This window comes from Mixophyes fleayi, chromosome 2, assembly GCF_038048845.1.
Source record: "Mixophyes fleayi isolate aMixFle1 chromosome 2, aMixFle1.hap1, whole genome shotgun sequence".
In the NCBI taxonomy this organism is placed as follows: Eukaryota; Metazoa; Chordata; class Amphibia; order Anura; family Limnodynastidae; genus Mixophyes; species Mixophyes fleayi.
Window position 1 is genome coordinate 177,150,860 of NC_134403.1, and position 21,823 is coordinate 177,172,682.

Below are 21,823 nucleotides of genomic sequence, written 5' to 3' on the forward strand. Positions count from 1 at the left end.
CAGCAATAAGCTGCTATATATTGGCAAAGCATGCTGGGACTTGTAGTTTCACAACACCTGGGGGCATATTCAATTACATTTCCGGTCCACGGGATCGCGAAGTTAATCCACGGTACTGCAATAACGTGGATTTTCATTCGCACCCCATAGGGTTGCGTATGAAAATCTGCGTTTTTGCGGTACCGTATTACCGGCAATACTGCGCAGGTTCATTACCGCGGACCAGAATCCTAATGGAATATGCCTCCTGGAGTATCACAGGTTAGCCAACACTGCTGTAGAGGGATCTTCGGATACACCTCTAGCTGGCTTTGTGCTCTCCTCTCCGATAAATCCTGTAAAGACTTGGGGTCAGATCCCAGAGTTGTTAGTATAGTAAAATCATTGCCAGAACAGCCTATTAGCATGCGCTGTCCCAGCATGAGTGTGGTATACATGGCTGTGGTATACCATCCCTTATTGTTGCCCTAAACTATGACAATGAACGGTAAGGAAAATTTCAGCCAATAAGCCCCTTAACATCCATGAGACAATATGTATTACCGTAATACATCCTGGCTCAACTAACACTCGTTTAGCATTCCAGAATTTTCAAATGAAACCCATGTGATCTGGTTTGCTCAGGCCCTACAATCTGTTCCATACAATTTAAATTATAGTAGAAAAAAAATTGTGACTTCAAAATTGTATATTGTAATAAGGACAGTTGTGAGAAGATCAGAGCACACAGGATCCCACCTACGTAGCAGCACTAACAACGTACAAATAACTGTCATTTCCGTTTGGCAGTTAGAAAGGTCTCACGTATCTCGCGAGATAACGTAAGACATGTGATTAAGGCCTCCAATCACACGAGAGAACCTGTTGCTCAGCCAATCAGCCGGGGTGCTGGGCGTTGAGTGCCGGCAGAGCACGCTAGATTGTTCTGGAAGAGCCGGCCCCATCCTCTTGTGATCGCGGCGTGCAGGGCTTGTTCATTGTCATCCGCACACGCGTTCTCCTGGGCCTCTGCCGAGCACCGCAATGTCTGCCATTAAAGCCCTCAACCCCAAAGCCGAGGTAGCTCGTGCCCAGGCTGCTCTCGCCGTCAACATCAGCGCTGCCCGCGGGCTCCAGGATGTCCTGAGGACCAATCTCGGGCCTAAAGGAACCATGAAGATGTAAGAGCAGCACGTCCTGCGCTGTATATCTGTTGTACAACTATCCCGATATCCATGTACACGGCACGTAGGCCTAGATCATTACACAGGACACCTAGGGCCAGGCGGAGAGCGCCCATTCATACACGAGGGTCCGCGGCGCTAGTCGGCGCTTCCTTATTTGGTAGTAAAGACCCGTATAGCCGCCCACATTACTACTTTTTAATCTGTACACAATTGTCTCCATCATATCTTTAGTCTCACATAATTTCTTTACAATTCTCATCCACAGTGGTTACATTTCTTTTATTTTCTAACACTAAAGTGAGTTTAGAATCCATGTTATTACCTCCCAGCATACACACTGGACGAGATTGTCCATAAGATGTCATTCATATAGTTTACATATGTTTTTATTTAAACATTTCATGACTGGAGAACTTTTTCTTTTGGTAGCTGATTAGAAGGAATAGATAATGAAGTTTGGTGTAGTAAATGCAGAATGTGGGTTTGTGGTATTTACTACTCTAAATGTAATGGTTTATCCTTCTGTATGTCATCTTCATCCTACTGATGAAAAAAACACACCCCCGCCACCCAATGTTCTCCTTTCCTCCATTCCCTTTCTGCACAGTCTCTTGTCATTCTACTAGCAGTCTGAAGTTAATAGATTGCCATGAGAGCTTACTGTGGTGACGTTGTGGTGTTTTTGTTTGGAGGGTGCGATGCACACATACAACCTTTATTAGGGATGTTATGGTCATTGGCAGATGAGAGCTTCCTACTTTCTAATGATTAGCAAATTGCTTAAATTATTAAATGGCCCAACATAGTAGATTCACTTCATCAGCGTGTACCGACTCATGATGATTAAATTTGCCTGTGGCCACACACAAAAGCATCAGACAGTACTCGGCTACGAAAGTGAGCTTGTACCCTGCACATAATGACTGTGCCAAGAATGATTAGAATGGGCTCCTGACAGACAATTTTCAGCACAGAGCACCACCCTTATGTCTCCAATGTAGTTTCCTGCATGATTAGATCCAACAAGGAGAGTATGTATTGTTTGAATCAACTTGTCCTGTAATGTGTGTATCTTTAAAACAGGTTGGTCTCTGGTGCTGGGGATATCAAGCTTACCAAAGATGGCAATGTCTTACTGCATGAAATGGTGAGTGTTCTTGGACACTGTGTGAGGTGGCTTGGTCCATGGCAACAACCTTGCTTGGTGTTTCAAGCTGTAGTTTACTGTGTAAGGAAATAGAAAAATAAACATAATTATTGTTTCAACAACTTTTCTTGTGATATATTTACTCATTAAATATCAAATTCAAACGCCACATCCAACCACCTTCATCTCTGATCTCATATCCCTCCACACTCCTTCCCGCCTGTCAACACTAATCGCTTGGCCTGCGAGCATCTCCTCATGTCCTTTGATAACCACATTCTACTGCCACCTCTAAGACTGTCTGTGCCACTGCCCACCTATGGAAAACACTTAAAAAGCCCAATCATTCTCCACAAATCTCTGCTCCATAGACGCTTGTCTGTCCTAGCAATTTCTGACCTAATTCTACTTTTACTTTGAAGTTCTATGAATAAACAAGTTTGGAAGTTTATAAAAATTAGTGCACAGCAAAAAGGTGGCAGTGTTACTCCTTGGCCTGCACGTTCTAAACTGCAGTAGAAAAATGATTTTAAATCTGGTGCACCAGAGAAATTTTTATTTCCCATTGTCATTTTATAAGCAGCCCCCAGTGTATTGAAATATAGGGACAGATTCCGCGTGAGGTGCGACTGAACTCCGCCTTGATGTGCATAGTGCCTGCTATTACGGTAAGAAATCTCTGCTCATTTTTCTGCACACCTCTATGGGACATGGGGGGGAATGAGCAGAGATTTTGTCGCCTTGCACAGAATTGAATCTGCCCCATAGATTGCGTTATATATCGAGATATTGCTGATGTTTGAATAGATATTTGTGACTGTTTTCTGCCTGTTTAGTTTGGCTGGACCACAACACGACTGCCCATGCAACATTAGTGACTGGATTTACACTTCCAGTACTGCATGTTTATGCTGGTACTCTGACTTTTGTGATGCCTGAATGACCAATGTGAATAGGTAGTGGCAGACATCATCCCAGTGTCCATAGTTAAGTTGTAAGTTTGAAAGGCCTCCACCCATTATGATGGTGGATATGTAATTTCAGATAACATACCTGTATATTTATCTTATATCTCACTGGTTTCTTTATATATAACAAAATAAAATTGTTTATATAAGCACCATAATTTGTAGAATATATTTTATCACGGGGGTGGTACCCTGATGCATGGAAGAATTCTGCATTATCATGCTGTTGATAGTGCAGTCAGACACCATGCTAAAGTAAAGCACAATTGTACTTAAATGATATATTGGTGTGATATCATTTTAAATACACTTGCGCACATCCAAGTATAAGAGTCAAGAAAACAGAATAAAACGGAGATGTTAAAAAAAATAAAAAAAAAAATATATGAATGCGATAAAATGGCAATGTTAGCCATCCAGTCACCTCTAACTACACACTGGCTGAGTTGTAGTCCGTGAGCATTTTCTGCACTGTTCTGAGAATGGATAACACTTGTTTTTCAACCCCTTCAGAACCACCAGTGTTTTCACCCACGAGTGCCAATTTTCACGTTTTCTACTTAGTTGATTTAATCAAGGAACTTTTATTATTTAATGTTAAGGTGGTAGACTTACTAAAACATGGCAAATGATGGCTATGATCTGATTAGTTGCTATTGGCAATACCTTCACTTCCATTTTGGAAGTATTAGTAAATCTACTCCATAGTCTACCAAAATCACACTTTTTTTTTCATATTGGAAGAATTGTAACTTTAATTTGCACATTACTATAAAGAATTGGTGAAAAAATGCACTTTGCCATAGTTTTGCCCCTTGTTGCAGTCAGTGGAACCCACCAAAATTACTGCAATTATTTTGACTTCTAACTTTTTGTTATAGTGATAAATTATGATGGAAAATGTCAGTGGCTGACTTTTGCTTACAAAGTCCTTACCAAATTACTTTATCTTCATTGAAGTACTTAAGGTGACTTAGACTAATTAAAATTCCCTGCTTGGCCTACATTTACAATTTCCTCTCATGTTAAGGTCATGTCTGTGAATAATAAAAAATTATCAGCTTTGGGTGATATTAAGTGTTGCAGCGATTTGGCAGGTTTTCCAGTGTGCCTACTGGTCCCAGCAGGCTGTGCACTCCGAATGCCTCAGGCAAGGTCTGCCTGAGCAGTATAGCCCTGACCCTATAAGCTTTCACTTTTATGACAGGAAAGTTAAGGCTGGTACCTTCGCAACTCTGGTGGTGTGGACACAGGTGAGGGGTTTGCGAGACACAGTGGGGATGCATTGGGTACCTGCTGTATTGATGGCGTACATGAAAGTAATGTGTTCTTTTTCTTAATGCCACCCAAATAACTCTTAAACGGTGCTGCGGGCCATTTGTGGCACCTTATAAATTAAACCTAATAACTATGTCTTGTATTATGTGGTCCAGTTTGGTTGTGGAGCACGTATAAAACATTTTACTTTGGAAGATTAAGCATTTCAAACAAATGAATGGATAGTCTAAGATACTAGTGAAAAGGTGTTTTAAAATGATTGCATTTGTTTTTCTAACCTTTAGCAAATTCAACATCCGACAGCCTCTCTGATTGCTAAAGTAGCCACTGCCCAGGATGACATTACTGGAGATGGAACCACCTCAAATGTGCTGATAATTGGGGAACTGTTAAAGCAAGCTGATCGTTACATCTCTGAGGTATGCAAAAATCTAAACAGAAGTATTAGTGCCAGTTAAAGAACAAAATATTTAAAAAATAAATAAAAAGTTAGTGTTTAAATACAAAAAGTTATAGCATATCCTTGCTGTTAACCTCAGGTGGACTGTATCTCCCATCTCAATTGGCTGACTGTAGAGCATGGAAAGTTAAAGGAACAGCAATTAAAATTGTCAGTTTTAGTCCATATTTCCCCTTTTATGGGAATGTTACCTAAATTTGGAATTTATAGAATATTACTTGAGGTTTGGCTTTCCATGCAATGAGACGGGGCCTGTAAAGACTGGTGCAGTCTGTTGCTATTCTCTTTGCTCATGATAAGACTATAATTATATTGTCGATTGCTGTCCCAAGCAGGCAAAAACTGAACTCCATGGTAAATCATACTCTGATTATAGCTTCTGGAACACCACCTTAAACTGAAAAGGGTTAACAAAGTGTGTATGGCTTTACCATAAGCCCTTGCAACATGTTTGTGGCTAATTCTTTGCTGTAATATAGTTTAATAAATAGGGAACATGTTTTTTCTTTATTTGGATTTGTATTTTTATGAGTAGAAATGTCCAAGTTGGTATTTTGTTTTTATAAATGTTTCTTTGTGTTTAAGGGACTTCACCCAAGAATTGTCACAGAAGGGTTTGACGAGGCAAAAGTGAAAGCACTTAAAGTTTTGGATGAGGTGAAAGTGTCCAAAGAAATGGACAGAGAGACTCTTATTAATGTGGCCAGGACTTCACTTCGCACCAAAGTTCATGCAGAGCTTGCTGATGTATTAACTGAGGTAAATATTCTCAATGTGTGCATGACCAAAACTGATGATTTATATTTTTGTAGGGGAATGAATCTGGCACACCGAACATATGGTTATACTAACAGCTTTCAAAAGGTGCAGATAGGAAAAGGAACATATAAAAAGCATTCTATACAAAAGTTTGCTTATAAACCATTCAAAGAAGTAACATGTTTTTATCCAAGAAGTATAACTGTGAAATCAAATTTCAGGAAAGGAGGTACATGGACTAGTTTTACAGGGACTTTTCTGCGTTGTCCCATCATACTGCACCCAATAGAATAATAATTCACATTGATAAAGAACCAGCTGGGTGTAGAACTATTTGGGATTAGTCTGTTGAGGACTATATTCTGGTGAAACAGTTCCTGAAAGAAACAGACAGTACCTGCCGTTGGTGTGCAAGCTGTTTTCTCAGTCATGTGAAACATTCACTTTTGATGTCCTAAAATTAGCTCCATTTTGTATGACACCTCTTATCTAAGACTATGCCCATGCATAAAATTAGCAAAATGAGTCCTTTAGTGTAGGCATCTGATGTGTCCACTTAAATTTCATATGCATAGCTGAAGAGGAAAAGAAGGCTAGGGCTTGTATAAGTGTACTACTGAAGAAAGTTATGTTGTGTGTTGATTTTAACTCTTAAATGGATTAATCAGCACTTGCATGTATTTTGATTTTCAGGCTGTTGTGGATTCTGTTTTAGCCATAAGACAAGCAAATGAATCGATTGACTTGCACATGGTTGAAATTATGGAGATGAAACATAAAACTGAAAGTGACACAACGTGAGTATCACTAGTGTGTTTTACTGCACAATCATATTTATTGATGTTTGTCCACAGACACTAGTCCATGGACATTCCATTACATGGAATGTAATTATTTATTACTGGCAAATCTTTCTCAAGTGACAATTGGCCAATAAATGTTTGTTTTTGTACAAATGGCTCCAGCATGCAAGTGGGTATCATTTCTGTCTACTATGGCTTTTCTCCAGGTGCATGGCTTCTACCCACAGCCAAACACTGATAACTTGCTCTAGTATTTATGCATTTTTGTGTCCATGGGGAAATTAGTCCATGCACTAGTGGATATTACAATCTAATGTGTAAAAGCAAACCTTGTTGTACAGTGCTATGTGACACTATGTTGCTGGCATGGATGAATTCTGCATTACCTTGCTGTGGTCTTCGCAGTCAGACACCATGCTAAATTAAAACTCATTTATGCTTTTCTTTGACGCTTTCTCTGATGGTAGCGTGTAGGCACAAATGAGTACAGTTTTAATGATTACAGTGGAAGAAGTGTTAATCACTAAGTAGAATTGCACTTAAAATTGAGAACTTGGTGTTAAGGGTAATATCTTAACTATAGTTTATGTACCTCTGGTCTGGCATTCATGATATCTGGTGGGCACACTGAAGTTGCTCCTTTCAATCCTGCAGGTAGTGTATGTTTGGGAAACAATACGCTGCCCCTGAAAAAATAACACTTGGCAGGGACAAAGAGAGCGCAGTGTTTGCTTCCGAACCCAGTCTTGCTTTAGACAGATGGTGTGAGTGTACAGTAGATGTTGGGGACTCCCAGATATCCTGAATGCTGGACCCCATGTATGTAACCTGTGGGCAGCAGATTATAAGTTAATTTACAATACAATGATCCTTAAACATACGGTGTTCCTGAAAACTTTATTTTCTTTTCCTAGGTTAATAAGAGGACTTGTGCTTGATCATGGGGCTCGTCATCCAGACATGAGAAAGAGAGTTGAAGATGCATTTATTCTTACTTGCAATGTGTCACTGGAGTATGAGAAAACGTATGTACTTTTTTGTTTCTGGAGTCAGCGCTTGTAAAATAACAAATGGCCTTGTATGAAAGACCTATGGTACTTGAAAAGTAGTCGAATGTATTTTTTTACATCCACTTTTGGGGACACAAAGACCGTGGGGATATAGAGGCCAATGCTGAAGCTGGACACTGGCGTTAATAACACTAAACAAAAATCTTCCCCCCTCACCAACTGTTGTTCAGTTTAAACAAAGTGCTCTGCAGTTTGGCTGCTTTATTGCACTTCTGTCTGTGGCAGCTAATATTAAAAATATATAGTTTAATCTTCTTGTAGCAGTTATGCAATATTAGTCTCCCAGACAGGAAAAATAACTAACAGGTGACTGAGGCAGGCGAATGGGGTGTCGGTCTTGATAACACCCTAACTTGGTGAGGGGACAGTCACTGGATTCTGTTTGCCCTGGTAGACGCTTTTACCTTCGGCTCCTTCTGATCCCTATAGGGATCAAAGTGGTTATTGCAGTTGGTCCCAGTCTATCAATTCTGCTCTATTGAATAGTTCAGGCGTCAGACCCTGATAGGAAAGGTTTCTCACACTAGGAGCAGCTTGGCTGAGATCTGTTATTTACAGGAGCCATAGCTGGACCACGGGGAGAGGTGCATCCCCAGGTTCATTACACCCCCTCCATAGCAGCCTTTACCTCAGAGCGGAAAGCTGACTGGTAGCTTGAAGTGGAAGAGGCTTCTATGAAGAAGTATTCCTTCTCTCCATTCCTCAGTTTGAAAAGCTATATATAAAAGGTGTCCTTTTGGGTGTCGCTCTGCTCCCACCCTATTAGGCTGATTTGTCTCTGTTATGTTTGGGGAGAATGTTTTTTGGGTTTTTTTCCTCTTGTTTGTCTTGCCCTTTTTACATAGCCTGTGTATGTCCTTTTGTGCTAAAGAGTCTAATAGAATGGGGATATATCTTTTGTTCTCTGCTACTTAAGTAGGGAAAACTTTTGTTAAATTTGCTTCACCACCTACTGTAACATTTTACTATTGTGTGCCTACCCCCATCAAGAATCCAAATTGGAAATGCCGCTTCCTGGACCACAGCTTTAGTAGTGATAGGCAAACTGAGGCACCTCAGGGGCTGCTTGACGATCCTCTGAGTGGCCGCACACCATCATCTCTGCAATAAATTAAAACAATAGATTTATTCAGAGACCCCTATCTGTAAGAACATATCGGCAGGTATTTTAAAAATGTTAAGCTATAACACACATCTGACAATAAATCTGGTTTCCTATCAATGATCGAGCTTTGTATGTACAGTTCTTTTATGCTGCATACAGCTGTGTTTGTGTATAAATTGCAATAGATCAGTTATTTTGCATGAAAACTTAAAACCACTTGCTATGTTCTTTTGATTTATAAAAAATATTTTTGTATTGCAGGGAAGTGAATTCTGGTTTCTTCTACAAAAGCGCAGATGAACGTGAAAAACTAGTTAAAGCAGAGAGGAAGTTTATTGAAGATAGGGTAAATAAAATCATAGCCCTCAAGCAGAAGGTGTGTGGGGATTCTAGCAAAGGTTTCATTGTGATTAATCAAAAGGTAAGATAATACAAAGTCTTTAGATTTTATACCCGAGACATGCACAGAGAACACCCAAGTGTGACTTTTGTGGCATCCTTGGCTTTTAATCTGTGCTAGATTGAGGACTGTCCTTTTCCTCTGCATCTGGTGAGAATGCTCATTCACCTGCATGTATTCATAAGGACAGTACATGTAGATGTGCACTCACATTTCAATACCTTGTATACAGAAATGTAGTTTGTTTGTGTATTCGAGTTTAACCACTGCCTCTAAATTTTGTAGGGAAAATGGGGTTCATTTTTGGGGGGGGGGGGAACGATGACTAATTCTGTAGGTGTGGTGTATAGTAAAGTAAATTTTGGACAGAGTTTACAGAATGTACTATATTGTTGGTACTACTTTAATGACCAAATAAAGTGGATCTTACTGCAATCTTACACCACTCGTCTGAAAAGACCAACCTAAAAACTAATATTTTTACTTTTATTCTCCACATGGTTTGCTTGGTGCCTGTATCATGTCACATCCCATTATCTTTCTATTTAGCCTGTTTGAAACAAACTGAGCAGCTAACAATGTCTGAAAGGGATGTAAATGGGAAGAGCATCAACACTTACAAACATGCTGGGAGGGGATAGGAGTGTGACTGGTGAATGAGTGCAGACTCTGGCAGGTTTATCATGTGTTCTGTTGTACCTTGTGCATATGTTAATGTTCCATTTTAGTGTGTGTTTCTGTATGTTATACTTTTATGTATATACCAAAAAGTAGAGAGATATTCCTTAATGTGGTTTTTTAATATTTGCTCAGTTTTTAATAAGTTTATTTTCACATTCTCATCTCTTCCAATGTATTTCAGTTGAGCTATATAGTTGATAGGTGTTCTGGTATTGTGTGGTGGTAATCTGTAGTCTTGAGAATCTTAAAGGCTGTTGCACTATTTAACTGTAGCCCTTTCTTTTAGGGAATTGACCCATTTTCCTTGGATGCCCTCGCTAAAGAAGGGATTGTAGCCCTCCGTAGAGCAAAGAGAAGAAATATGGAGAGGTGAGTGGAAGGTGGTCTTGTTTTACGCTGTTTTTATGTCGGAAGACTAGATAGACATTGTTTTCTTTCTACTAGGCTAACTTTGGCTTGTGGCGGCAGTGCTATGAATTCAGTGGATGATCTCACCCCTGAGTGCTTGGGATATGCTGGTCTTGTCTATGAATACACAATGGTAAGTTGTGGTTTGTCTGATCTATTTTTTTTTTATTCTTTTTCTTCTTTACATTGGCCTCTCATAACTTCTGACGTACATGAATTTTATTTATTATATAGCTGTATTTTTTTTTTTCCCCCAGGGAGAAGAGAAGTTCACTTTCATAGAACAGTGTGAAAATCCACGCTCTGTCACCCTGCTGGTCAAAGGGCCGAATAAGCACACACTAACACAAATTAAAGATGCCATTAGGGATGGGCTACGCGCAGTTAAAAATTCCATTGATGATGGTAAGTTGTGTCTTGGATCTACTGACAAATATTTTTTAAAATTTTAATGATGCAGTTAAATGTAAGTTACACGATGCTGCAATAAGATAAGTTTTACTTGTACGCTTTCTGAGCTTAACAATTTGTCAAGATGGTTATCTTTTTCTTTCTGTGAACAGGGTCTGTTGTGCCGGGTGCAGGTGCATTAGAAGTGGCAATAGCAGATGCTCTGGTCAAACACAAACCTAATGTTAAAGGTCGTGCCCAGCTGGGTGTGCAGGCATTTGCTGATGCTCTCCTCATCATTCCCAAGGTATTGATGTATTTGTTGTAACGGTGAACATATAAGTCTAGAGTTTTTTGTTCTTTTAAAAAATATTCCACCTATCGCCCCATCTTCAAAGATTTACCATTAATGCAATGTACCTTGGATATGTACCCATTTTACAGTTTGTTTAGCTCTTTACTCCTAATCGTCTAGATTGAAATGGAAGGGACAGTCCCAAATGTAAATGTCCTAATGCACACCTACATTTATCTTATGGTAGGATTGAATTAAGTCACAGCCATGACCCTTTCATTGCCCTCAAAACCTGTCTATCAGTTTACCCAGCACAGAAGAAGGACTATGAATAACATGAATGTGCAGATAAAATCTTTGACACTTTCACTGCACCCTCTCCCACACTCTTCCTCCTTTCCCTAACTTGCCATGGTTCACCAACACCAGTGACTTGAGTCGAGGAGTAATAACTGCAGTAACTGAGGGACAGATTATTCACTACTTGTATCCAGGATAACACTGCAGTGGCTGCTGATTGTTCTTCTGATACAAAAACACTGATGCATGCAGAAGTTGGTTCCACCTCCCAATTGGTTCAAATGCTCAGTAGAGCACTTTAACTGTTCTTAATTATTAGGAGACTTCTAGCGACTTATTTAGCAGACAGAGAAAGCTGAAGCAGGAGGAGGAAGTAGTTTTTTGAGGCTCTTAAGTGGAAAGAGGTAATTCGCATATAGCACTAAAAAAAACCCCTGAGGTTTCCACGGGAGAGGAGGGGAGTAGAAATCATAGAAGTTAATAGTGCCTGAACTCCCACACCCAGTACTATACCCCAATGTCTCGCAGTGTCCCCCAGTGGTAGGAAAGAGAAAAAGGTAATTGATTTTAATTTATCACACTTAATCTTTGACACAACAGCAAACTTAGGAAGAGATACGTCAAAGTGCAAGTTTGAATATAGATAATTGGGAGGAAAAAAGGTAGATGCCTCTTAGCAACAAATATTTTGGTCTAGCTTTTTTTTATCTGTATCAAATTGTTCCCAACCTTTTTATTTTAACTTGTGTTCATCATATAGGTTCTTGCTCAGAACTCTGGATATGACCCCCAAGAGACTCTAGTGAAACTTCAAACAGAGTATGCAGAAACGGGCCAGCTCATTGGTGTAGACTTAAATACAGGTAACATTTCATTTTTAAGTTGAAGCTCTATTTGAGAGAAGTATAGCTTATTTGCTCACAACACTTCACAAGTAATACAAATTCTGAAGAATTTAATGATCTTATTTTTAATGTGTTTCTAAACACAACTCTGCAGTGCCATTGCTTATGGCGATACCTGTGCCACACGTATAGGACGTCATCATTGATACACTCATATGGCATTTGCATTATTGGTCTTGTGGATCAAAAATGCCACCCTCAACCCAAAAATTATTTTTAACTTTTTATCTTTTTGGCTCACTTCCCCCCCTTAATGTGCTATATAAAGGGGTCTTATTTTTTCGAGATACTGTTCTTTTACACACACAGTACTGTGCACAACTTACTGCAACAATTTTTTTTTTTAATTTGATGACCAAAATAAAGTACTTTACCTAAAGTACTTTTTGGTCTCCCGAGCAGTTGTGTGCATAGTTCTCTGTAAAGAGGTAGTTTTATTTATATTCAAGATGTATTCTACACATTTTACAATCCAGTATAAATAAAGGCTGATTCTGAAAACAATATTGTGACTGCTATTTTGTAAATGAAATATCTTTTATCAAATAGTCTAATATGTTTTGCGAAATGACAACTTTTAATAGCGTGTTTTTGTTTTGTTTTTTCTCAAGGTGAACCGATGGTCTCTTCAGAGGCAGGAGTCTGGGACAACTATTGTGTTAAGAAGCAGCTTCTTCATTCCTGGTAATTCTATATAACTCACCTTAAACACTGATCCCTGTATTTTCCTTTTGCTTGTGTGTGTTTTATGCAAATGGTAAAAGTTTTTCAAACCTTGTACTATCCTAAGCTTTCAAGCAGATACATACAGTGCTCCTATAATCCTTTTATGCTCATCCCAGTCCCTACAGTCAGCCTTAATCAGGTGTGATATACCTCAATACGTCGGGGTGGGATTGAGGCTAGATCTGAAGCATCGGAAAATAAGATTCATCCAGTTATGTAATAGAGCATATTCACTCAGTATTAGGCATATTTAAGAAACATCATTTTTTTCTTGTAGTACTAATAAATAATTATTTCAGAAGCTTAGGCTGGCGCTGGAAAGGTGTTTTTGTTGTTTTTTGTTTTTTTTTTCTGTTCTCTCCTCATTCTGTATAAATGAATTTCAATTGTTTCTTTCCGTGAGCGTATCCTGACCAGAGGTGCCGAAGCTCTCTGGAATGAGCAAATCATTGCTTATTTTAAACTCCTATGAAAGGATTAATCCTCAATTCATTCCGGGCAACTAAATTACAGCATTTGGGGAGATCATCGCACTACAAAGCATCTAAAAAGTTTGTGTAGTGAGCATATAGGAACAAAAGCTACAAAACCAGCAATGACTTGTGAGATTAAACTCTGTATATGTCGATGGTAATATTTGCCTGTGTAGCTTAGCGCTTCTGAAACTGACTAACTTAAGATTTTATTTTTTAATGGCTTTTTTTTTTTTCTCCCCCCAGCACGGTTATTGCAAGCAATATCCTCCTAGTGGATGAGATTATGAGAGCAGGAATGTCTTCTCTGAAAGGATGAATTTAGTATCTTCCAACATGAAAGATGGCTTATGCATTTACTCAAATCTTTAATGCATTCTACAGATGCTGTATTTGATTTGCTCAACCACTGGTTCCAGTGAACAAAATAAACAAAAAACAATAGCACCTAATGATTTATTTCATCCAACGTTTAAAATGTATTTATTTCATTTTTTTTTTATGGCACTAAAGTGTACGAGTTGGTTCTCCAGTCTTTGTACTCAATAAAAATACATATAATCTTCACTACTTGTATGCTTTTAGTGCTTATTAACGCACATGCCAATACAAAGGGGTTTCTCAAACACTAGATTAATAATTTAAGTAAGAAATGTGGGTGGAGTGGGTAGCAGAAAAGCCATTGACTGCCACACAGTAACAAATGGTTATCTTGATTTTAATTACTAAGGTTAAATGTATTAATGTGGGAATTGTGAAATTATTCAGCAGCTGACTTTATTTCCACATTACTTTTCACAGCTCATTTTGCTTTACAGCACCCTGATAACAAGCTTCAGATTTTCTATGATATAAAAATTATTTTTTTGCTTGGGAAAGGCTAAAAATTAAAACTCTCCATACATCTCAATCATTTGCCTGGCCTTATTTGCAAAAACTCCCTGGGGTTACATAACCAGGCAATATAATACATGGAGCTCTGGTGTAAACGCACTGCACTCGGACCTTCTGCATTGTGATCTGCCATATTGACGCCACCAGCACCAGCCATATGCACATCTAGAGGACGTTGTCATTTCTATGATAAAGCGATACTGGTCCGTTATCAAAGACATGGTTATGTAGAAGGCCTTCAACCATGTAATTTTATGGTGTGTACTGTGCACTATGTAACCAAGATGGCACCCTTCATCTGTAATATGTATTTAAAAGAATTGAGAATAAAATCATTATAGAAGGTAGAATAAACTGGCTTTAATACATAAAGCTGAGGGTAGAGTATGACACCAAAGCAGTGTGGAGACCAAGGAAATTGTGGTGATGACAGTGCAGCCAGGCATTGTGATGTCCTGTGGCTCATTGAATTCCATATGTGCCAGATTGGGTAAACCAGCTTTTCTCTAACTGCAAGGATGTAAAGGGATTTTTAAATTAACATGTCAAATTTGTTGCAAAACTATCTCTTGTGCCATAATACACAGGAAGGAGGGAGGGTAGTGCAGAGATGTGGTGGATAAGGTTGGAGAGTGTCAGTAGGAGGTGGATGGGAAATTTTGGGGGTGGAATGAAGTGAGAGATGATGGTGGCGCGAGAGAGCTACAGTTTGGTGACTTGTCGCCAGCAGCCATGAGGAGCAGGGCTAGAAAGGGGGTGTGCATAGATTTGGGGGGGGTGGTTTAAGTCTGGGTGCAGGAAAAAAAACTTCACTGGTGCAGACTAGGATGTGGGGAAGTAGTTGAGGTGCTATAGATAGTGATAGAAATAAAGAATATATATATATCTCTCATAGATTGTGTTGGTAGCAAGTATAGGAAGAGTAGTGTAAACAGACTGGCAAAGGTGTCAATGCCATGTGAAATACATTTTGGCATGGATGGATATGAGTGGGAGCCTCAAACCAGTATCTTGCCCAGGGAGGAGCCCACTGGGGTCTTAATTTGGCTCTAGTCTAGGATTTGGCTGAATCCTTAGTCTTTGACAAAAGGAATCCTGATATTGTCAGAATATGGATTTGGCACATCCCTCATTTCACTGATTGCCCATGATAAATGCAGGATTGTTGCCACTTGCCTCTAAATCACAGTGATGGTGATATGGAGATTAAACAAATCCCACAGATTAATTGTTTTCTGAAATCTGGTGACTAAAAAAACCAAGAACTCGCCACTTTAGAGCAGATAAAAACCTATTTTAAACATTTTAGCTTTGGGTGGAAAAGCTTCTCATTTATCCACATGGGAAGCTATCTGGTGAGGGGACTTGACAATGTTGCTATGAATCTAATAAAGCCCGTGCTAAGCGGTAAAGATGATCTATATGAATCTTTACAGTCGTTGGAGGTACATTTTTTTTTTTTCTTTAACTTTCCTAACTCTTTTTAGTCTCAAATATATACATGTGCAACTCAGTGGTTAGCACTTCTGCCCAACCTTGCTGGGGTCATAAGTTTAATTCTTGACCAGGGTGTGGAGTTTGTATGTTCTCCCTGTGTGTGTTTGGGTATCCTCAGGGTGCTCTGGTTTCCGCTTGCACTCCAAAAACACACTGGTAGGTTAATTAGCTGCTGACAAAATTAACCCTAGTTTGTGTGTTAGGGAATTTAGACTAAGATCCAACAGGGGAGGGACTGATGTGAATGACAAAAATATGCCTTGTACAGCACTGCAGAATTGGTGCTATAAATGGTGACTATACACACACTTTTAAATTAAGATAATGCATTTTGATATTTTTAGATCTATTTTTATTTGTTGATCTACATACACATTTGAATGCCTTAATTTGTAATAACTACGTAAAAACATTGACTTTCATTTTCACATCTGTTTAAATCTGGATGCAGCCAAATTATTTTATTTAGACTCTACCTCTATCAAACTTTCAGACTTCCGTATCCTAAAAAAAAACAAAACCTGATAGAAATTGTCCTGATTTTACAATTGTTGAGGAGTTTTTAGCACTTGCTGGTTTCCTGTACATGGAACAACTACACAAGACAGCAAGCACACTGAGCTATTATGAAAGGAATAGTAACTCATGTTGCCCCCTTGGCTATATTGTGCGTCTCTGGATCCGGCTCTGTATCTTCACTGTAGTGGACTAATATCTCCTGGGAATATATGTCTGGTCTGTCAAGGGAAACTAGAACGTTTTCTGACAAGTGATTTCTTTTCACTCTTCTTTCTCTTTGCTGATATATTTTTATTTTCTTGTGAGCAATTTCCAGTTTCTTTTCAAGCGCCCAGATTTTTCTTTTGATCTCAACGGGGCTAGGAAGACAATAACTGTGATCACAAGGACTGTCTGTCTGTTTGTCTGTGGCTGCAATACACTGAGGTGACGCTTCCTCCACTGACTTGGTCATGGCAGTTTTCTTCATAAAATCTATCTGCAGTGTGAATATAAAAACACAGGCAATGATCTAGTCATGTGTGTGCATAATCAGCCTTCTCACATAACAAATTACAGATGGAGTTATGTCTTACAGACGAGTGGTATGATAAACATCAGTTTTATTATGGATATATGCAAGCCTAATGGAGTGTGCTCAAAGACAATTAGACATGTATATTGCAATGTGACTTCTCTAGAAAGGCCCATAATATCTGTATCATGTACAAAATAACATGTGTTTCCAGACTACAAGAGCTATAAAATTCCCAGAGTTGAAAACTAACGCTGTGGGTGATGTATTTCAAGATTAGATAATTAGTGGATTTTAATTAGGTTGGAGTATGAAATGTGTTAAAATTATAAAAATGTCAAAACTAGTATCTTGCATTTTAATAGATAAATTTCATTTTATAACACTCAGCAGATTTAGAGAAACATTATGCTTCAATCTTTAGTCTTTAAAACATTCCTTGAAGAGCATTTCTTTTATAGGTTAGCTGAATATCACAATGTCACTTTTATTTAAGCAATATCCCAGTGAGATAAATTAACCTTTAAATGATTTAAAAATAAATTAATTCAGCGAATAGTTCTATGCTTGAATTATTGTCAGAATCTCCCCTTGACACCACTTTTCCCAAAGAAAAATTGCAGCTTCTTATTGGTCCTCACACCCATTTTCAGCTGGGACGATGGCTCTAAAGCAGAGCTGCTAATTAAATCCAGCTCTTCTCTATTAGGTTTTTGACAGGTGAATAGAGAAGTGACTGAAGCTCACATAGACATAATGAATCATAAGGGGGAGATATCAGTGCAATGAATTCAAATGTGCCACTTACCTTTTCCAGCATATGGTCAGGATATATAAATATTGTGGGCACAGCATTTGCTCTTAAACGCACAGTTTGTCCTGTTCTGTCAAAACACGATTCTTCAAAATGTTTAGCACATAAAAAGGTGTGCAAGCCTGGGAAGAAGTTTTCTCTGTTACAGAGGTTAACCCATTGTTTTCTCCTTTCTGGATTTGATGGAAATCTGTTGGGGAAAAAAGAGGGAAGAAGTACACAATACAATTAATATTTTTAATATAAACTAGCAAACATCAGGATCTCAATAGCAGATTTAAAATTTGACTTGTACTAAATCTTATTGCTTGGAAGATTAGCTATTTTCAAATTATTAGGAATTCTTGTGATAATATAGCTATGGAAAATCTGAGAATGGTACAGGTTTGGAGACTTTCACTCGATCCAACATTTAAAATGTACTAAATAAGAACAAATAAAGTTAACCACTCCATAGATAGAGCATCTTTTTAAGTTTGGTTGCATTTCCTTTACTATGAGTCTGTAATTAATACAAGTAATATACAATATGTGGTATATAACAGCGCACAATAATTACTTTGTGAAATCAAAAATGTATTATCCATGGATCTATTACTGTTTTTTTTGTAAGTTCTTGTGTGCTGTTGTATAGCACATATATTATTTAAGTTTTTGTTTGGGGAGTGCAGGTCCCCTGTGCCCGGGGGCCCTTAACTACTAAACATACCCAACGCTGAAAGGTTTTACATTATTCTTATTGGATCTGTAATTAAAACACCTTGAAATGGAGATAATTGAATCATTTTGAAAATATTGCCTAATTTACTTGTACATGATCCTTGATCTGCTTTCCAACAATACCAGTGTGCATACAGTTTGGATCATTTAACATTATTTCAGACTCTGTTAATGGGATGTGGAACAATGTTCAGGTGTCATGTGTATGTAAAAGGGGTTCTATTTGCATCAAGGGATACAATGTGTGCGAGGAAAACATGACTGGATGTTCATAATTAGTAGGACAGATCAATTTACTCATGCAGGTTTCGCATATGCTACTCTGCCCAACAGCAAGAAAGATCATGATCAAGGAATTGGAGCATACGGTGGTTTCCAGTGATATTTTAACACACCTTCTTGTTTTTGCTCACAAAAGCGGAACATGATTAGGAATGGCAGCTACACTATCTATACTCTAATGCTGACAAGGTACAACAAGTTGTGTGTTCTCATATGGCATATTTTAGCAACAGAGCTGTATTATGTTAGTTGATGGGCTGTAGGTAGTAGTTTCTCTGTACAAATAACTACTTTTCAATTGTCTCTTCCTGGCCAAAGTACTGTCATCCCCTGGATTTTATTGGGATGGTGGTCCATTCTCACTACACCTGTCACACTGTCTTGCACAAAATCCCCAACAATGTTACAGTGCTTGATAAACTCATGCTCCTTATCTGACTTGATTATCATCTTCATCATCATCATCATCTATTTATTTATATAGCGCCACGCTGTACAGAGAACCCTTTCACATCAGTCCCTCCCCCATTTGAGCTTACAGTCTAAATCCCCTAACATACACACACACACAGACTGAGAGAGACTAACTTCTGCCTCACAACACGGGTCATAAGTTTGATTCCCAACCATGGGCTTATCTGTGTGGAGTTTGTATGTGTTGCCTCCGGGTTCTCTGGTTTCCTCCCACACTCCAAAAACATACTGGTAGGTTAATTGGCTGCAATTACATTGCCCTGAGTCTCCTGTACATTCTTCTTCTGAATCATGCATACACACTCTATCCATGAGTGCTTGCCAACCATTCAGATGTAGGCTCTTTAAGGTCATTGCATATATTATGAAACACCAAAAAATTAAGAAATTACTGTTAAAACTAGGGTAGTCAATATCTTCTGGTTACATATACCGGCAGGATTTAATCGTTAAACTTTAACAACATTTGATCCATAAATTTATGTTTTCCAGTGATAATATTAGTTGATAGTTATATGTACTGATTTCAACAAGAGCTTACGGCACATCTAGCAGTAATATATCTGCTAGTTTTATCAGTCATTTTTTCATTTTTTGGTGTTTCATAATATATTCAAGGTTTACAATTCGCTAATGTTGTTTAAGTTATATAGACTATTATTCTCATTTTAATGCATATCAATAAAGTATATATTATATTTTTTTTCGGTCCTTGAGTGCCCTAAGTACACATCTCTTCCCTTCCCCCCATACTTACTTTCACATTATACTTTAGATGTGTGGGAGGACCACTCCTATTGTAAGTTTGAAATAATGGATATTATCCCTTCATTTGAGATATATCAAGTATATAGGAGATATTAGGTCCACCTGGTGTGATATTAATCTCTCAGTTTTTTAAGGTCATTGCCTGGATCCAAGACTCTGATACACTTAAGCTCATGAAAGGAGGTTCGGACATTCTCCTGTAGATTCTCTATTATAAAGTAGGATTCATAGTTCCTTCTATAATGGTAACTTGGGAAGGTTCTTGCACAGCTAAGCATGCCCAAATCATAGCTCTATCACACAGGTTTTACAGTGCACTACAGTATTAGCTTTTCTATAGACATAACTGGGCCAAGGTTGACCACAAATTTCCATTTTGATACACTCTCAATAGTCTAGTATTCTTGAGGATCATCGTAAACATTCATATTCTTACTACTGACCAGTGATTTCCACCTTGCTGCACTCCCATAGATCTCATTTTGTCAAATGACTTTCTGTTGGTGGAGTTATGAACAATGACCTTGGATGAGGCAAGAAAGGCCAGCAGATTCTTAGATGATGAAATAGGTTTTTGTTTTCTGACCTCATGGACTCTTTATACAATTCTGTTGAAGAGATTTAGACAGAATGCCCACTAGTGGAACCTTCTGACTCAAATGTTCCTCAGTTTGACTACAATTCTGATTGTGGTTTGGTGGAGCCTCAGACCCTTATAAATGGCTTTGTAAGCTTTTCCAGGGGGATAGACGTCAACAACTTTGGATGATGGCATTTTACGTCTTTAAAATCTGTATGCTGACAACATTACTCTGATGGTAATAGTCAAAATGTTAAATAAGGGATGATTTGTTACTAATTAAGGTTTTCAAACAGCTAATTCTAATTATCAGACAGCAGCCAATTACTTCTCCAAGGCACTGTATAATACTGGCACTGATTGAGCTATCAATTACACTGGAAGATCAGGTGTCCCTAATAAACCAAATTATGTGATTTTAGCAAAAAAATAGGGATCTAAAACCAGAACATGAAGTTAATCCAGATCCAGAACACAAGAGTCAATGAACATCTCATATATAATATAATATATATATATATATATATATATATACACACACATATATATATATACACACAAACATTTGTTTTGCCCAGTTGCAACCAATGTGGCAAGCAGAATTTGTACAGCAATTTCAGATATAAAAGATTGTCCCGTTATATGATTATACATTTGTAAAGAAATCATATGTACTGAAAACATGCATGTCTCTCTGACATTTTACCTATATTTTATTTGCTAATGCCATAGAAAGCACTGACACCCTACCAATACAACATGTATACATTCAGCTAAGCAAGTGTAATATATATCTATACAGCTTTATGGATACAGTACACAGAGAAAACATAATTCATCAGAACTATGCTGGGCAATTAGCAAAGTTTTTGCTTTATCTGGGTAATCTGTTAATACCTTTGCTGAAGCGCTATTTTCTTATCAGATCTGATAAGAAAATAGTACATATGTTAAGGTGACCTACCTCATCACTCTGAGGTGTCACATTATCCAGATCACCAAAAGAGGCGATAATCTTGATTTATTGTATTGCTATTTTTTTTATTAGGGTGTTATCGAAGTTGAGCTGTTTGCACTGACTGGTCATATAATGGACTCTTCATATGCATATTTTATAGAATATGTTTCATCTTATAGTAAACTCAATTCGTGAATCATATACTTTACCTACCTATGAAAAGTAACCCGGTCGTCTCTTTTAGAGTTGTTGCTACACCCAAAGGCTGCACACGTAGTGGGCATTATTGTTATTTTACTAATTGGTTACAATACAACATTACCAGCTATTTTGTACCAGGAGTTTACGTCCAGCTCCGTTCCCAACATGGCCGCCGCAAGCTTCACTATCACATGACCACGGCTCATTCCCATGCTCCTGTGACGTCACTAGTTTTAAGGTAGACCAGCGTAATTTGATGCCCAGCAAG

The 21,823-nt window shown here is 38.2% G+C and overlaps 2 protein-coding genes and 3 non-coding genes across 5 annotated transcripts; 4 read left to right on the forward strand and 1 right to left on the reverse strand.

The window, feature by feature from the left end:
• Positions 1 to 893: 893 nt before the first annotated feature.
• CCT6A (chaperonin containing TCP1 subunit 6A) lies at positions 894 to 13,901 on the forward strand. The gene is made up of 14 exons (XM_075195013.1): positions 894 to 1,160; positions 2,250 to 2,313; positions 4,844 to 4,978; positions 5,605 to 5,778; positions 6,472 to 6,575; positions 7,496 to 7,606; positions 9,018 to 9,177; positions 10,124 to 10,206; positions 10,282 to 10,378; positions 10,503 to 10,650; positions 10,809 to 10,942; positions 11,991 to 12,093; positions 12,747 to 12,819; positions 13,581 to 13,901. The coding sequence occupies exons 1-14, from the start codon at positions 1,024 to 1,026 to the stop codon at positions 13,651 to 13,653; spliced, it is 1,596 nt and encodes a 531-aa protein (XP_075051114.1). The 5' UTR covers positions 894 to 1,023; the 3' UTR covers positions 13,654 to 13,901.
• On the forward strand, positions 3,479 to 3,601 carry LOC142141866 (small nucleolar RNA SNORA15). The gene has a single exon (XR_012688900.1). It is a non-coding gene; the product is annotated as a small nucleolar RNA SNORA15 (small nucleolar RNA).
• On the forward strand, positions 6,946 to 7,073 carry LOC142141867 (small nucleolar RNA SNORA15). The gene has a single exon (XR_012688901.1). It is a non-coding gene; the product is annotated as a small nucleolar RNA SNORA15 (small nucleolar RNA).
• Positions 9,217 to 9,353, forward strand: LOC142141874 (small nucleolar RNA SNORA22). Its single transcript, XR_012688907.1, has one exon. It is a non-coding gene; the product is annotated as a small nucleolar RNA SNORA22 (small nucleolar RNA).
• Positions 13,902 to 16,054: 2,153 nt separating the features above from the next.
• Positions 16,055 to 21,814, reverse strand: LOC142138376 (THAP domain-containing protein 2-like). Its single transcript, XM_075195016.1, has 3 exons — positions 21,568 to 21,814; positions 17,567 to 17,762; positions 16,055 to 16,722 (listed from the first exon to the last, which is right to left on the reverse strand). The coding sequence occupies exons 1-3, from the start codon at positions 21,636 to 21,638 to the stop codon at positions 16,369 to 16,371; spliced, it is 621 nt and encodes a 206-aa protein (XP_075051117.1). The 5' UTR covers positions 21,639 to 21,814; the 3' UTR covers positions 16,055 to 16,368.
• Positions 21,815 to 21,823: the final 9 nt, after the last annotated feature.

Excerpts from the sequence above, each read along its gene's own strand:
- LOC142138376 (XM_075195016.1), bottom strand. The coding sequence starts at position 21,638 with ATGCCCACTACGTGTGCAGCCTTTGGGTGTAGCAACAACTCTAAAAGA. Across the intron at positions 17,763-21,567 it reads GACCGGGTTACTTTTCATAG|ATTTCCATCAAATCCAGAAA; the intron begins GTAGGTAAAGTA and ends TTTCCCCAACAG. Across the intron at positions 16,723-17,566 it reads CTGACCATATGCTGGAAAAG|ATAGATTTTATGAAGAAAAC; the intron begins GTAAGTGGCACA and ends TTCACACTGCAG.
- CCT6A (XM_075195013.1), top strand. The coding sequence starts at position 1,024 with ATGTCTGCCATTAAAGCCCTCAACCCCAAAGCCGAGGTAGCTCGTGCC. Across the intron at positions 2,314-4,843 it reads ATGTCTTACTGCATGAAATG|CAAATTCAACATCCGACAGC; the intron begins GTGAGTGTTCTT and ends TCTAACCTTTAG. Across the intron at positions 10,207-10,281 it reads AAGAGAAGAAATATGGAGAG|GCTAACTTTGGCTTGTGGCG; the intron begins GTGAGTGGAAGG and ends TCTTTCTACTAG.